General features: G+C 35.9%; 1 protein-coding gene across 1 annotated transcript in view; it reads right to left on the reverse strand.

The window, feature by feature from the left end:
• Nucleotides 1-3,446: 3,446 nt before the first annotated feature.
• Nucleotides 3,447-13,792, reverse strand: part of KCTD3 (potassium channel tetramerization domain containing 3) — a 51,625-nt gene continuing 41,279 nt past the window's right edge. The window contains exons 14-18 of the mRNA XM_031438373.2: nucleotides 12,497-12,652; nucleotides 8,842-8,938; nucleotides 6,088-6,272; nucleotides 5,871-6,009; nucleotides 3,447-5,115 (exon numbers count right to left, since the gene is read on the reverse strand). Coding sequence (XP_031294233.1) covers nucleotides 4,551-5,115; nucleotides 5,871-6,009; nucleotides 6,088-6,272; nucleotides 8,842-8,938; nucleotides 12,497-12,652 — 1,142 coding nt within the window. The 3' untranslated portion in view covers nucleotides 3,447-4,550. The remainder of the gene's footprint in view (nucleotides 5,116-5,870; nucleotides 6,010-6,087; nucleotides 6,273-8,841; nucleotides 8,939-12,496; nucleotides 12,653-13,792) is intronic.

The following is a 13,792-nucleotide window of genomic DNA, read 5'->3' on the forward strand; positions in this document are numbered from 1 at the left end:
ACATGAACATACATATATTTGTTTTCATATTCTTTTTCACCATGTTACAAGATATTGAATATAGTTCCCTGTGCTATACAGTATGAATTTGTTTATCTGTTTTATGTATATTAGTATCTGCAAATCTTGAATTCCCAATTTGTCCCTTCCTACCCCACCCCTACCAACCATAAGTAGTTTGTTTTGTGAGTCTGCTTCTGTTTTGTAAATAAGTTTGTCCTTTTTTTTTTTTAGCTTCCACATATAAGTGATACTATATGGTATTTTCTTTCTCTTTCTGGCTTACTTCACTCAGAATGACACTCTCCAGGTCCATCCATGTTGCTGCAAATAGCATTATTTTATTCCTTTTTATGGCTGAGTAGTATTCCATTGTATAAATATCCCACAACTTCTTTATCCAGTGATCTATCAATGGACATTTAGGTTGTTTCCATGTCTTGGCTATTGTATATAGTGCTGCTATGAACATTTGGTGCATGTGTGTTTTTGAATTAAGGTTCCCTCTGGATATATGCCCAGGAGTGGGATTGCTGGATCATAAGGTAAGTCTGTTTTTAGTTTTTTGAGGATTTCACATACTGTTTTCCATAATGGCTGCACCAAACTATCTTCTCAACAGTGTAGGATGTTCCCTTTTCTCCACAGCCTCTCCATTTATCGTTTGTGGACTTTTTAATGATGGCCATTTTGACTGGTGTGAAATGATCTCTTTGTAGTTTTGATTTGCATTTCTCTGATAATTAGCGATATTGAGCATTTTTTCATGTGCCTATTGGCCATTTGTATGTCTTCATTGAATTGCTTGTTTCTGTCTTCTGATCATTTTTGGATTTTTTTTTCTTATTAAGTTGTATGAACTGTTTATATATTCTGGAAATTAAGCCCTTGTGTCAGTCTCATCTTTAGCAAATATTTTCTCCTATTCCATAGGTGGTTTTTTTTTGTTGTTTTGCTTACGGTTTCCTTTGCTGTGCAAAAGCTTATGTTTAATTAAGTCCTGTTTGTGTATTTTTGCCTTTATTTCCATTGCTTGGGTAGATTGCCCTAGGAAAACATTGCTGGAATTTATGTTGGATAATGTTTTGCCTATTTTTTTTTCTAAGAGGTTTATAGTATCTTGTCTTATGTTTACGTCTGTAAGCCATTGAGTTTTTGTGTATGGCGTAAGGGAGTATTCTAACTTCCTTGATTTACATGCAGCTGTCCAGTTATCCCACCATTTGCTGAAAAGACTGTCTTTACCCCATTGGATGTTGTTGCCTCCTTCGTCAAAGATTAATTGACCAAAAGTTTATGGGTTTATTTCTGGGCTCTCTATTCTGTTCCATTGATCCCTATGTCTGTTTTTGTACCAATACCGTGCTGTTTTGATTACTGTAGCTCTGTAGTGTTGTCTGAAGTCTGAGAGGGTTATTTCTCCAGCTTCATTCGTTTTCTTCAGTATTGCTTTGGCAGTTCTGGTAAACGACGAGACTTTTGACTTCAGCTAACTTTGGGATACTTCGGAAGGCCCCTGAGACACGTCAGAGAAAAATATTTAACTAGGATTGGCTGGCATGTTGAATTGCATGGGAAGCATTGTCAAATGAGTGATAAGCCTCCTCAGATTATAGTGTGGTTAATGTTGATATGGATATCCTAAAACTACATAGTTTCTGAAATTTAGACATGTCCTGGCATAATGCTATCAGTCATGATTCCAGTTTTTACCGTAGGTTGTTGTGTCACAGCAACTTGATTAAGCTTATCGAAAACATTACCAGATCTTTTACTTTGCTTTTGGGCCTTCTGGCATCCATAGGTAATTGATGCTTTATAGGACTGTTTCATCTTCAAGATTTATAAAAAGGACTTTTGACAAGTACACTGCTGAGCTGGGTTAAGATATTTTAAATGTCTAATGTAAGATGACTTCATGGAACTGTTGGTAAAAGGAATTGATTGCATGGGATTGAGTGAACTAATTAATATGGTTGCAGTTTTTTTGGTTTTGTCTGAAATATTGCTGGCTTTTAATCGGTTTTCTAATTGAACTGTTTACCAAATGCTTGTTTCCCAATCAATATTGCCTCCAATGTTTAGAATAGAAAGAGAATTCTCTTTTCAGAGTATAACTACTCATGATGTATAAAAATGCCTGCTTTTTAAGACTCTTGCTAAAAAGCACATGTATGATGTTTGTAAACAACTGGGTATAAGTGATAAAACATATGGCCTATAAAGTGTTTCCCCACTATCGTACCTTATTAGTTTACCCCAACGTGGCAAATATAAAGGAGGCCTAGCACTGAGGGACATGATCTAAACCTGGGGCAGGAGACACCACCCCAGCATTGAGGGACAGATATTTTGATCATTAATGCTTTTTACTGAAAGATTTATAATTAAAAGGGGAAATGATGAAAAAATCTGCACATACTGAGGTATGGGGAAGTCATTATGGCTTATGTGTGGTTTGACCTAAACTTTACTGACCAAAGAGGCCTGTTTTATGGCCCCTTAGACATGCACTGTACATCTGTTTTGGCCTTCAGGAGGGGAATGCATTTCAAAGTCAAAGCAGAGTAGCCGTGGTTGAAACATCAAAGGTGAAGCTGGGTGGCCATCTTGGGGGCGACTGCAGGCACGTCTGTCCTGCTGAGAACTCACTTTGCTGTGTGATACTCGGGGTGCCACCAGCCATCCTCAGTGTCCGCTGGCAGATGGCAGCTGCACCCTTATGACCTCAAGGTCTTCTGTAACTACTTTTGGACAACAAATTGTTTTAGATCAGAATTTAGCAAAAAAAAGGAGATGTGTGTAGAGCCAACTGATAGCTCTTGTTATATATCTGTTAATACCACATCAAAAGTTAAAACCTACTCAGATAAAAGTAGACAACCGGTTACCTGGCTACAAGTCTCCCCCAGATTGCCAGGTCTAGACTGGTTTTCAGGCTTACTCTCCTGACTTGCGCAGGGAATGAGCTCTTGGATCTAGGACTTGGAACTTGGGAATATTTCCAGTTGGGGTCCACTTCCCAAACTGAGGTAAGACTACATCCCATTTCAGCAGGTAGTAGCCAGTGTGATCACTGCCCCCACCCCACTCCCTGAAAGATTTGGGGAAGGATGAAGTATTTGTTTCAACTTTTACATGAGTATGATAATGAGAAATAAGGGTATAAGGGATATTTACAATCCTTAGTAATCCTGAAATTATGCTTTGCCTAACATTTTCCCTCACTGATAGCCTAAGTTTTCATACATATAAATTTTTCACTTCTCTCTCCCTTTTTTTTTTTTTTAAATTACAGGAAGAAACAAAGACATGAACAAACTCATACAGGTGCACTTTAAACAGGATAACTTCCTTAAATAACTGAAAACAGTCTTGATCAGTTTTATTTGACTTAATTGATAAATAAATACAGGAGAATGGTTATAAAACCACTGGCAATATAGTAAACTTTTTAAAGAATTTATTTTGACTTCACCCACTTATATTTCTCAGAATGGGAATATATACATTATCACCAATAAATGCTTAATGCTTTAAATTTACAATTCCTTATTTGCAGGAAGTTGGAAATCATTCCAATTAAATGAAAAAAAAATAATTTGTTCCTGTAATTCAAAATATATTTAAAATAACACTTTTACAGCAGTCAAAATCTTAAACCAAAAATTTAGAACAGCACTCTAAGTGTAACAAAACAGCCACATCCTAATTTAATTACTTTGATTATTAACAGAGTGAGAAAAAAATACGTGGCTCTAAAAAAAAAAACAAAAAACCAGGCCGACTAACAACTGGTACAGGTTTCCTTTCTGGGCACTCTAAGCTTTGTCTTTGTTATTTTTGTTTTTCATTTGTTCAAACACAGACAACTGCACCAACTTTAAAGAAGGTGTAAATGGACTTTTGACATTTAATACCAGTGATGCTGGCTAAGATTTAAGAACTCCAATAATGAGAATCAGAAAATAATGACAATTAAAATAAAATTATCCCAAAGGACTTACTACTACATAGTGTAATCTGGTATTCAACATCAATAGTGTTTTTGAATTATATGATTTTTTTCACAAACATAGCACCTCATTAAATATCTGGTAAACACTTTGCAATCACAATACGGGTTGGGAGACTAAGTTCCAAAGAGAACTATGTAGTTTGCGTAACACAACACTGCAAGACAAATCTCAGGCAAACAATCAAGATTAGGAACGCGGTCTGTTGGTTCCCACACTCAACGGGACGCTCACCTACATGGGCGCCATCTTAGTAAGACGTGGTACCACACGCCCCAACTCCACAGAGTAGATAAACACCGAAATGGACTCTTGCCTTACAAATGATCTGTTAACTGTGCTTGTGAAACTAAAAAAATTTTCCAAAAGATCCGAAGAGATAATGGTTATTTTATCTCCCTACCCCAGGTAATTCTGTTAAAAAGATACTAAATGAAGTCCAATCTTAAGTTTGTAAAGTTTTGGTGTAAAAGCTAAAGCCAGTAAACTGTAACTCATTTAAATTAATGACAGGACGACTCATTTTGCTGCATGCTACAAGCTGTACTCTTGACCTGAAGAGTCACTCTTTCTGTGCCGAGGAGACGGGGTAGTTTTTGTAGGAGACGGGGACGCAGTACCAGGCGAGTCGGTTCCTCCGTCAGAAGTACTTGGTGATGATGCCAGATAGGGAACCTTCTTTCTGCCAAGGAAACCTCCTCCGTCAAACCCTCCTCCTTTCTTCCGTAACTCCACTTTATTTTCATTTTCATCTTCTGATGACCTTTTCTTGGAGTCTAGAAAACCTTCAGCTGTTTTATGTACCTCCACTCCACTATCTGATTCTCTCAAACTTTTACCTTCTGTTCCAGGAGACCTTCTCTCAGACATATTACATTCCCCTGTTGCCCGTTTTACTTCGGCTTGTATTGGACCCAAGTTACCATTTTCAGGGACAGCTCTTTCTATATTTCTGTTCAAATTAACAGTCTGGAAATCCCTGTAACTGTGAAAGCTCTCAGTCCTCCGTGCTCTTGCTAACAAAGGACTTTCCCTGTAAGGCCTCATGGAACCGTAAGTAGCTGCTTCATGGATGGTTTCATTGTGCTGAAGCTGAAGACTGAAATACAGTTTTTAAAAATCACAGTTTACTTTTTTTGGATTTCTCAGGGGCACATCTTATTAAACTACCAATGAAAACATATATAAATATATAAATACTGTACCATATACAAAGAATACTACATCCTTATTTATACACATAAAAATATTTTAAGCACTCCACATACCGTATGTGTGTAAAATTAACAATGCAAATAATACCATACATCTATTCATAGTGATGCTAGATTTTTGAATAGCTAAAAAAAGCTGGGGGGGAAACCTTTTAAAACCAATGTGGAAACAATGTAATTTCAGTATCTGGACCTTAGTTCAGATTTTGGAATTTTTTAAAAAGTATGATTAAAGATATACTGTGTCATTGCATTAGAAGTACATAATGCCTAAGTAAAAGATTAGACAAGATGATGTATAATCATTTTGATTACTATGTCCCTGAGGCAACAGGAACAAAAGGTCCACATACCATCTAAGGTGACATGTGATTTTTCTCATTTCCTTTGAATGAATTCTCGATCATATAATAGGCATCCACATTGACAGCAATTCACAAAATAAAGAACAAAAAACATTTTTCTATGAAAAGAATTAGATATGCATGTAGATAAGCTATTTAGTAAAAATTTTTTTAAAAACTGAGTATCAAAGTCTGAATTAAAAATGTACTTTGAAAAATCTGGCTTTCCAGAACTACATGATTATGTTATCACAGCCAATCTTCCCAAAAGCAATCAATTCAGTTCTTTGACCTACCTAGAACTTGATTCCCGAAGCCGGCTGTGCTGAACCACAGACGTGGCCGGGCTGATGTTGGGAGTAGCACAACGAGATGTGCTCAGATCACACTGATCCAGCAATTTAAGCAGCTCTTCTTCAGTGGGACCTCCTACGTCTTAGGAAAGCATACAGTCATTACAGTCTTATGTCAAAAGCCCACCCTGTGACGAACAACTTTCCATATGGAACCTACCCTTTTCCTCACTTTTGTTAACCATGTCCATGGCAGTGGTCAGATCCCACATCTGAATGCTGCCATTGGTGTGGCCTGTGAACAAGTAGCGCCTTGGCCTTGAGCCCATCCTGCTGGAGCCCTCACACTCTCTCACTGTAAATGAGGATATTGTAGTACAGTCAACAGCCTGGATCTCACAGATTCTGCAAAAGATATCGTAGAGTTATAAACCACAGGGAACAAATGACATTTTATCATTCAGATTTTTTAAATTACTTGGTTATTTGCAGAGTTATAGCTTAATTATTCCATGTATATAAAACAGATTTAAAGGGATCAGAGAAAGTCAACAGGAATAAAAGTCAAGCTTTATTTTCTTGGAATCTAGAGAAAATAACTCTTATAAAACAATGTATTAAATAACTTAAATAGGGCAAATAATTTAAATCAAACTTATAAGAAAATTAGGAAGAGCCTTGATGCAAACTGAGCAATTCCTTAAAAGGAAGTTATGAAACTAAAAGCACAGAAAGAAACAAAGCAAGCAGACATCGTACTCTAGAAACATTTTGAGAAATCGTTTAAAATTTCTGTGAAAATTTAAAAAATCTAAAACCAGAAAAAAGGTATAGCTGTATGGAGAGGTCTAAATATAATCTTCCAATAGGTTAATACTCCTTAATTTTTAAAACCATTGATTTGCATAAAAAGATAAAAGAATCTGTCAAAGAACAATTGTCCACATTTGACAAATGAGGAAACCAAGAAATAATGTCACTAAATGATGTGCCAAAGTCACACAGATGGGTTAACAGAATTGTACTTGATTGAATCATTTGTCCCAGTGAACTTCAGAACAGTTAAGGAGACTTATTAAAGAAAAAAAAAGAATTAAAAACAGTGCCAGGCAAATGCAAGATCAGAAAATAAACAGGAAGTGAAATCTGTAGTAATGTGAGCAGCACAGGAACGGAATATGAAGCTGAACTCTGAGGAAGTGAAGCCCCGCAATGCCCACAGCGACACAGGCTAGCCTTTCAGCACAAGGTTTGCCACAATTATTTCTGCAGATATTGTTTCTCAGATTAGAGAATTTACCCTTTATTAAGTGCTAGGACTGCTTTTTTTTTTTTTTAATCAAACTGTCAAATGTTTTTCCTCTGTTTATCAAGATCATTTTCTCCTTATTTTTGTTAATGTACTGAATTACATTTATTTCTCAACAATATCTGTGCATTGACAAATATATTTTTTAAAAATCTCGACTCCTGTCTACTTAAGAGTCACCTCTCTCCGTATGTGGAGCCCACAGATGCAGAGGGCTGACAGTACTACACCAGTTTTTAAGATACCTGAGCGTGGGAGATTTTGGTATTCACTGGAGGGGGGCATCCAGTCCTGAATACACAGGGCAGATTGTAAATCAAAATTAATAAAACAAAATAAGCCTATTTGCATGAAAACAAGCATACATGATTTGGGTCTTTTAATTTTTCCTATGGGACAGATTCCTTAGAATTAAAACTTCCTTTAAAACTTTTTTTTTTAACATGTTTTTTTCCCTGTCCACTTTTAATAAAACCATTTCACTTCTCACTATTAAGAACCTGAACTGTCTTTAAACAGAAAGCTTTGCTTCACATTATCTTCATAAGGGGCTGACTTCCTATTAAGGGTCTGAGTTCCTACTTAATTTTACAAAGTAATTTGTAATTTTTGGGGGGGTTAGGGAGGGAGATAAACCCTAAGGGCCTGGATTTTAATGAGAGACAAAAATCTCCAGCATGGTTCCTTGGCTTAATATTTTTACAACTCTAGCTTTTCCTCTGGAATCTTAAATTTAAAAATTGTGAAACTTGTTTTATCATGCAGAAATTGCAGTTAATTACAACAGACTGCTACTGTTTGAAGTTAATGGAAAATTACTTAGGGACAGAACAACACTAGCGAGGACATCAGAATTAAACAAGAATATGAAATAGTACATTGTTAGAGGATGTTGTTTTAACATCAGGCTTAATAGAAATTTGGTAGCTTCTTCACCTAATAGGCCCACAACACTAAGTCACAGTAATGCATTTCTCAAAATAAAAATTTGGTCTCGAACTATACAGGTTCCTAATACATTTTCTTAAAAATAACAAAAAGATAGCTTACTACATAAAAATCATTAATGGAATCAATTCATTTAACAATTGCTGATGACTAGGAATTTTACTTTTTTCACTTTCGACATGAAAAAAATATTGTTTTTGAAGAGGAGAAATGTTACAGTTCATATGTTTGAGGCTATATAAGGCTATAAATAATTTTAAAAGAAATAAAATTTTAGTCAAATGGAAAACAGGAAACTAACTTCTACTGAGCATCTATTATAGTCAGGGATTACAAAAGATGTTTTTCATGTGTTTTGCTCATTTTATCCAGTGAAATCTTGCCAAGGTAGTTGAACTTTATAAAGTAACTGAGGCTCAGAGAAATGAAGTAATTTCTGGTGAATTTACATAGCTAGTAGCAGGAAGTGCAGAATTAGAATTTAACTCGACCGCCTGCCATCAAATGCACTGCGTGCGTGTTCTATCCTATCACTAGTCCCTCCCGACTATCCACAGCATCAGTGAAAATCTTAAGTAGATCCTAGAGAATTAGCACTAAGTATACTGTTTTAAGTTAAAACAACCACAAGGTAAAGAACAGGCTTCTCTCTCAATAATTTGTTCCATAAAACAAAAGCGAATTCTGAATAGAAGTACCTTTACAGTAAAGTGTTACCTTTTCCCAGTAGATGAGAGTCTTACGAACAGTTTGTTAGTGATGGGAACAACTTTTTGGATAAACACCTGTTGATCATCTCGCTCTCCAAAAGGCCCTTGGTCAGAAAACAGAAAATGTCAAAAGTTAACTAAAAGTTAATTGGTTTCATTTAACAAAAGGAACATTAATATAAATATTGAAAAAAGATTTTTTATGCCAATCAATACAGCACTGCATTCCATGTCAAAGTCAGACACAAAATGTGCTGCTGCAAGTACCTGCATCAGAAATTTTCAGAAAATACAGTATTTCAAAACTACATTTTATGCAGTAAGGCTATAAAAGCTGAAGGCAATACTCTGCTTGAGATTGTGCACTGAAAGCACTAGGAGACTTGTTCAAGTAAAAGTTCTGCATTTACTCTTTCAGAAGGTGCTCAGTTACTAACTTCAAAAAAGGGATATATAAGGTTACTTTATGTATTGTTATTTTTTGAAAAGCTAACATGCAAAATCTTAAATAAAATGCAACTTCATCAGAGCCTGTTGTACCCTGCAAGGAATTTAATCTAAAACATTCAATTATTTTTACTTTATTGCACTTGGCAAGGCAGGTAAATGGCTCGTATGTTTTCAGAAAGAGTCTGAACAACAGTATAAAAAGTGTTTTCATGCAAAACTTAAACATGAAATTTTAGTAATTCCCTTTTCCTGCCATACTCATTAGCTAAATACCAACTCTATATTCACAAAAAGTAAGTGATCTATGGCATAATTTTTAAAGACAGTATATTCCAAGTTATCTTATGTGAATCATACTTAATATAACAATAACATTTTTATTAGTTAGCAAATACTGAGGCTTACTATGTGCCACAGTAAATGCTTTACAAATCATTCATTTTAATCATCATAATAACCATACAAGGGATGCATTATTATCTCCATTTTACAGACAAGAAAACTAAGGCATCAAGAAGTTAGTTAATGATCTCTTAAGTCCCACTTGATGAACCAGAATTTGAACCCAAGCTGTCTGGCTTTTCACTAAGCTATGCAGTTGCCCAATTACTGGACAACTCTCTGAAGTCTAATTCTATTGAAATAAAGACAGTCCTCACCCAATAACCTATAGTCAAAATACTGATGATGAGTAAATAACGAGGCATGAGGACTATGGGACTGTATCTTCCCTCCCCCTAAACTGCATTACTAATGTGAGATGCTCACCTAACTTCACTCCTCAGACCTTAAAGAGTTGTCCGCACCTCCCCTCTTGTAGTTTCTCCAACTCCTTTGCCCAAGTGGCCCGTTGCCTGCAGAGCACACACACAAATTCTCACTTCTCTCCTATCTTCAGTGGCGGACAAGGGAAGAGAGGTAAGAAAATACACCCTTTGAAGTTCCCTCCCCTCTAACTAAAGCTCCATTACTTTTTTTCAGCGTTGCCTCCAACATCTGTTACTCCATTACCCACTGCCATCCAGACTCCACCCACACCACTCTACTGAAACTGGACTTTCTATTCTGTTCCACCAACCTCTATGTCTACTTCTTAAGATTTTTTTTAAAACAAAACTATAAAGAGAAAAGAAAAAAAAATCTCCCATCCCCCTTTTAAATATGTTCCAGGACTGTCTTAAGTAATTTACAGGGCTGTTTCTACATACCTTTCATTCACATCACATGCTCTCCCACATCTGAAACCTGCCTACCTACCTAGTCTCATGTCCTACTGTTCTCGCCCACATACCAACAATTAATGATGTTCCTGACATTTTCCAAACTTGCAGGTTCTCTTGGTTTCTATCCTTATAACATGCTGTTTTCCCTTCCAGGAACATCCCAGTACTAGAACCTTCCACACTTTCATGCTGCAGTTCAAAGTCCTACCCAACCCTCACCTCTTTCAGTTCAAACATTAGGACCCCTATGAAGTGCTCTGTCTGGATGTCAGTTTCTGTCAAAGTGGGGATAACATCTACCTCATGAAATTGTCAAGAAGATTAAATGCGAGCCTATGTTACAACACCTAGCACACAGCCAAGCACTACCTTCCCTGGGGGCTTTCTGTCCTATGCACTTGAGCGAGAAGTGTGCAAGATACAACTGTTTGCTTCTTATGCCCACTGCTCACTGTAAGGCGATGTTCACTCACTGCAATTTTTCAGATTTCTAATGCATGGAGCAAAAGTGCTCAGTAAGTATCTGCTGACACACTGCACCTTTAACTTACACAATGTTGTGTGACAATTGTATCTCAAAGCTGGAAAAAAAGTTGACGGAAGAAAACCATACACTTTCAGGGACTATCACCACACATGGAACCAGGATCACAGAGTAACTGTTAAAGTTGGCAAAGCATTTATCTTTCTGAAAAACTAAGACTGAGGTAGTATAATTCTTATAAGAAATACATTTTTTTAAAGCTGTCTATTTTGAGATCTTCACCGTGGGAGCATATTTGGATGGACATATACTTCACAGTTTCATGCAACTAAAAATTCTAATGTACTCCTTCCTATTTTCCATCAGTGCTATAATTTCTCCTTATACAGAATGATCAGGAAGGTACATTAGTTAATCAGCAGGTCCTATAGAACTTGAAAGTTCAGTGGGTACAATGCATGGATGGTACAGATTCTTTCAAGTGAATCCTTGGGGAAAAGAACTCATCTCCATGAAGTCCCTGTGTGTGGTGTATGGGGAAGAAATCAAACAACTTTATGTACCTTTTGCTGAAATCAGAGCGTATCAGCAGAGACATGCCACACTGTTTCCTAGCGGACGCCATCAAAACCACTCTCAGTATGTAAGAACCAGCCCTTTTCCAGCTACAAAGCTATTTTCAGGTTGATTATTAGCAATGAAGGAAAAAAATACTTCAAGTTTCAAACGTGTACAGCCATTGTGGCCTCTAATTATAAACAAAAGTGGTTAGTAACTGGAGATGCTATCATTTAAATTAGGAAATGCTAATAAGATGAAAACTTTGCTCTAAACTTTTTAAACAATTAAAAATTATGCTGTAATACAGATCTTCCTCAGCTTACAATAGGGTTATGTCCTGATTGGAAAGTTGAAAATATGCTGTGTCAAAAATGCATTTACTACACCTAATGTACCAAACATACACTAGGCTAAGCGACCTTAAGTGAGTTCAGAACACTTACCTCAGCCTACAGCTGAGTAAAATCATCTAATACAGAGCCTACTTCATAATAAAGTATTAAATATCTCACATAATTTATTGACTACTGAACTGAAAGTGAAAAACAGAATGGCCGTCTGTGTACAGACTGACTATCAGCCTATCACCTGTTTACCCTCGTGGTCACGGGGCTGACTGAGACTGCAGCTCCCTACCGCTGCCCAGCATCACTAGAGAATACAGTGCCGCGTGTGCCTAGCCTGGGAAAAGATCAAAATTCAAAATTCGAAGTACTGCTTCTACTCAATGCGTATCACCTTCGTACCACCAAAACATCAAAAAATCATCTGTTCCATTTTGTGACTATAGAAAACGCAATAAACTTCTGTATTAAATGAGTTTCAAAATGAAAGTGAAAAATTTATATTTAAAACTCCTTTTCAGGTTTCTACTACAGATGTAATCTTCTTCTTCAGCACTGCCTATACAGTATTTGAAAATGTCCCAAACCGATCTAACCTACCTATGTCATTTCCGGAGGAATAGCTTCCATGACTTTCTGTCTCCTCCAGAGAGAGTATCTTGAATGACGCTAACGGGGTAGAGCCCGGCTGAGTAGAGATCATTCCTCTGAATCGTGTAACTGTCCATGTCCGGACATGATTATTATCAGCACAGACTGGGAGGGAAAGAATACAAAAGAGTTGTTACATACAGATTATGAGAGCATCAACAAAACCTCTTTCATAAACACATTTTAACATTTTTTCATATGATCTACATTAAATAGATCATAGCACATTTTGAGTGGCAACTTAATCTTCAAATCATACTTAATTTGTACCTAGCCAACAAAAATGAGATAATTGAATATGGTTTACCTGGCTGCAAATATAAGGTATATAAGTAAATTTATGGATCCTTACAAAAGTAGCCTGTAGGGTATAAATTTAGAAAAGGTTAAAAAATAAGTGTCTGTAAGAGAGAAGATGCTGAATATTATTCTGTTCTGTGGCTAAACTGTAATTTTTCCAAACATACAACCTGTTTCTGCTTATGTTACTCAAATATTAAACAACCAAGATTTGGAGTTACTGAAAATTTATTGGTCCAAATGACATTTGTCAGAAAGCTTGTAGGAACCAGTTATTTACTGCTAATTCATAGTTACATCAAGGAAAGATTTTATAAACCTGAGAATTATTTTTATATAAAATAAAAGTACATTTACAAAACATATTCTAATTAGCTTACTTTTTTTCATGTAAGTAATAAGTGGGTATATACTGAGATATCTCCTAATAAGTAACCTATCTCTTGGTTTTTTTATGGTTTGTTTGTCTGAAAAGCTACTCCACGAGAAAATGTAAACCAAAAAATGGTATCATTAATACAGGAACTCTATTTCTGTGGTGTGCCTTAAGAAATTTACTAATTTCCCATTTATCATAAATTCATCAGTAAATACCAGGAAGTATACAAAATTTCTTATATATACACAACATTTCCTACTGGGTAAAATGTCACAGTTGCCTATTTTAAACAAAACCTTAGATATTTAAGAAGTGTAAATAGTTATTTACAACAAAATTCTGAATCCTCAGAATGCCAACTTTTTGGTGAAAAAGCATTTAGTTCTAGGCTATTTAATCAGCTTCATGGGAAATAACTTGCTGATTTTATTATTAGGCTTACTAGGATTCAGAAAAATAAATACTTTTAGCAAACTCAAATACAGTTATGGCAACTTTTTTAGTATTAATTATTATCTAGTATTTTTATTTAAGACATTAAAAACGAATGTCATCACATATATGTT

This window comes from Camelus dromedarius, chromosome 21 (assembly GCF_036321535.1).
Source record: "Camelus dromedarius isolate mCamDro1 chromosome 21, mCamDro1.pat, whole genome shotgun sequence".
Classification (NCBI taxonomy): domain Eukaryota; kingdom Metazoa; phylum Chordata; class Mammalia; order Artiodactyla; family Camelidae; genus Camelus; species Camelus dromedarius.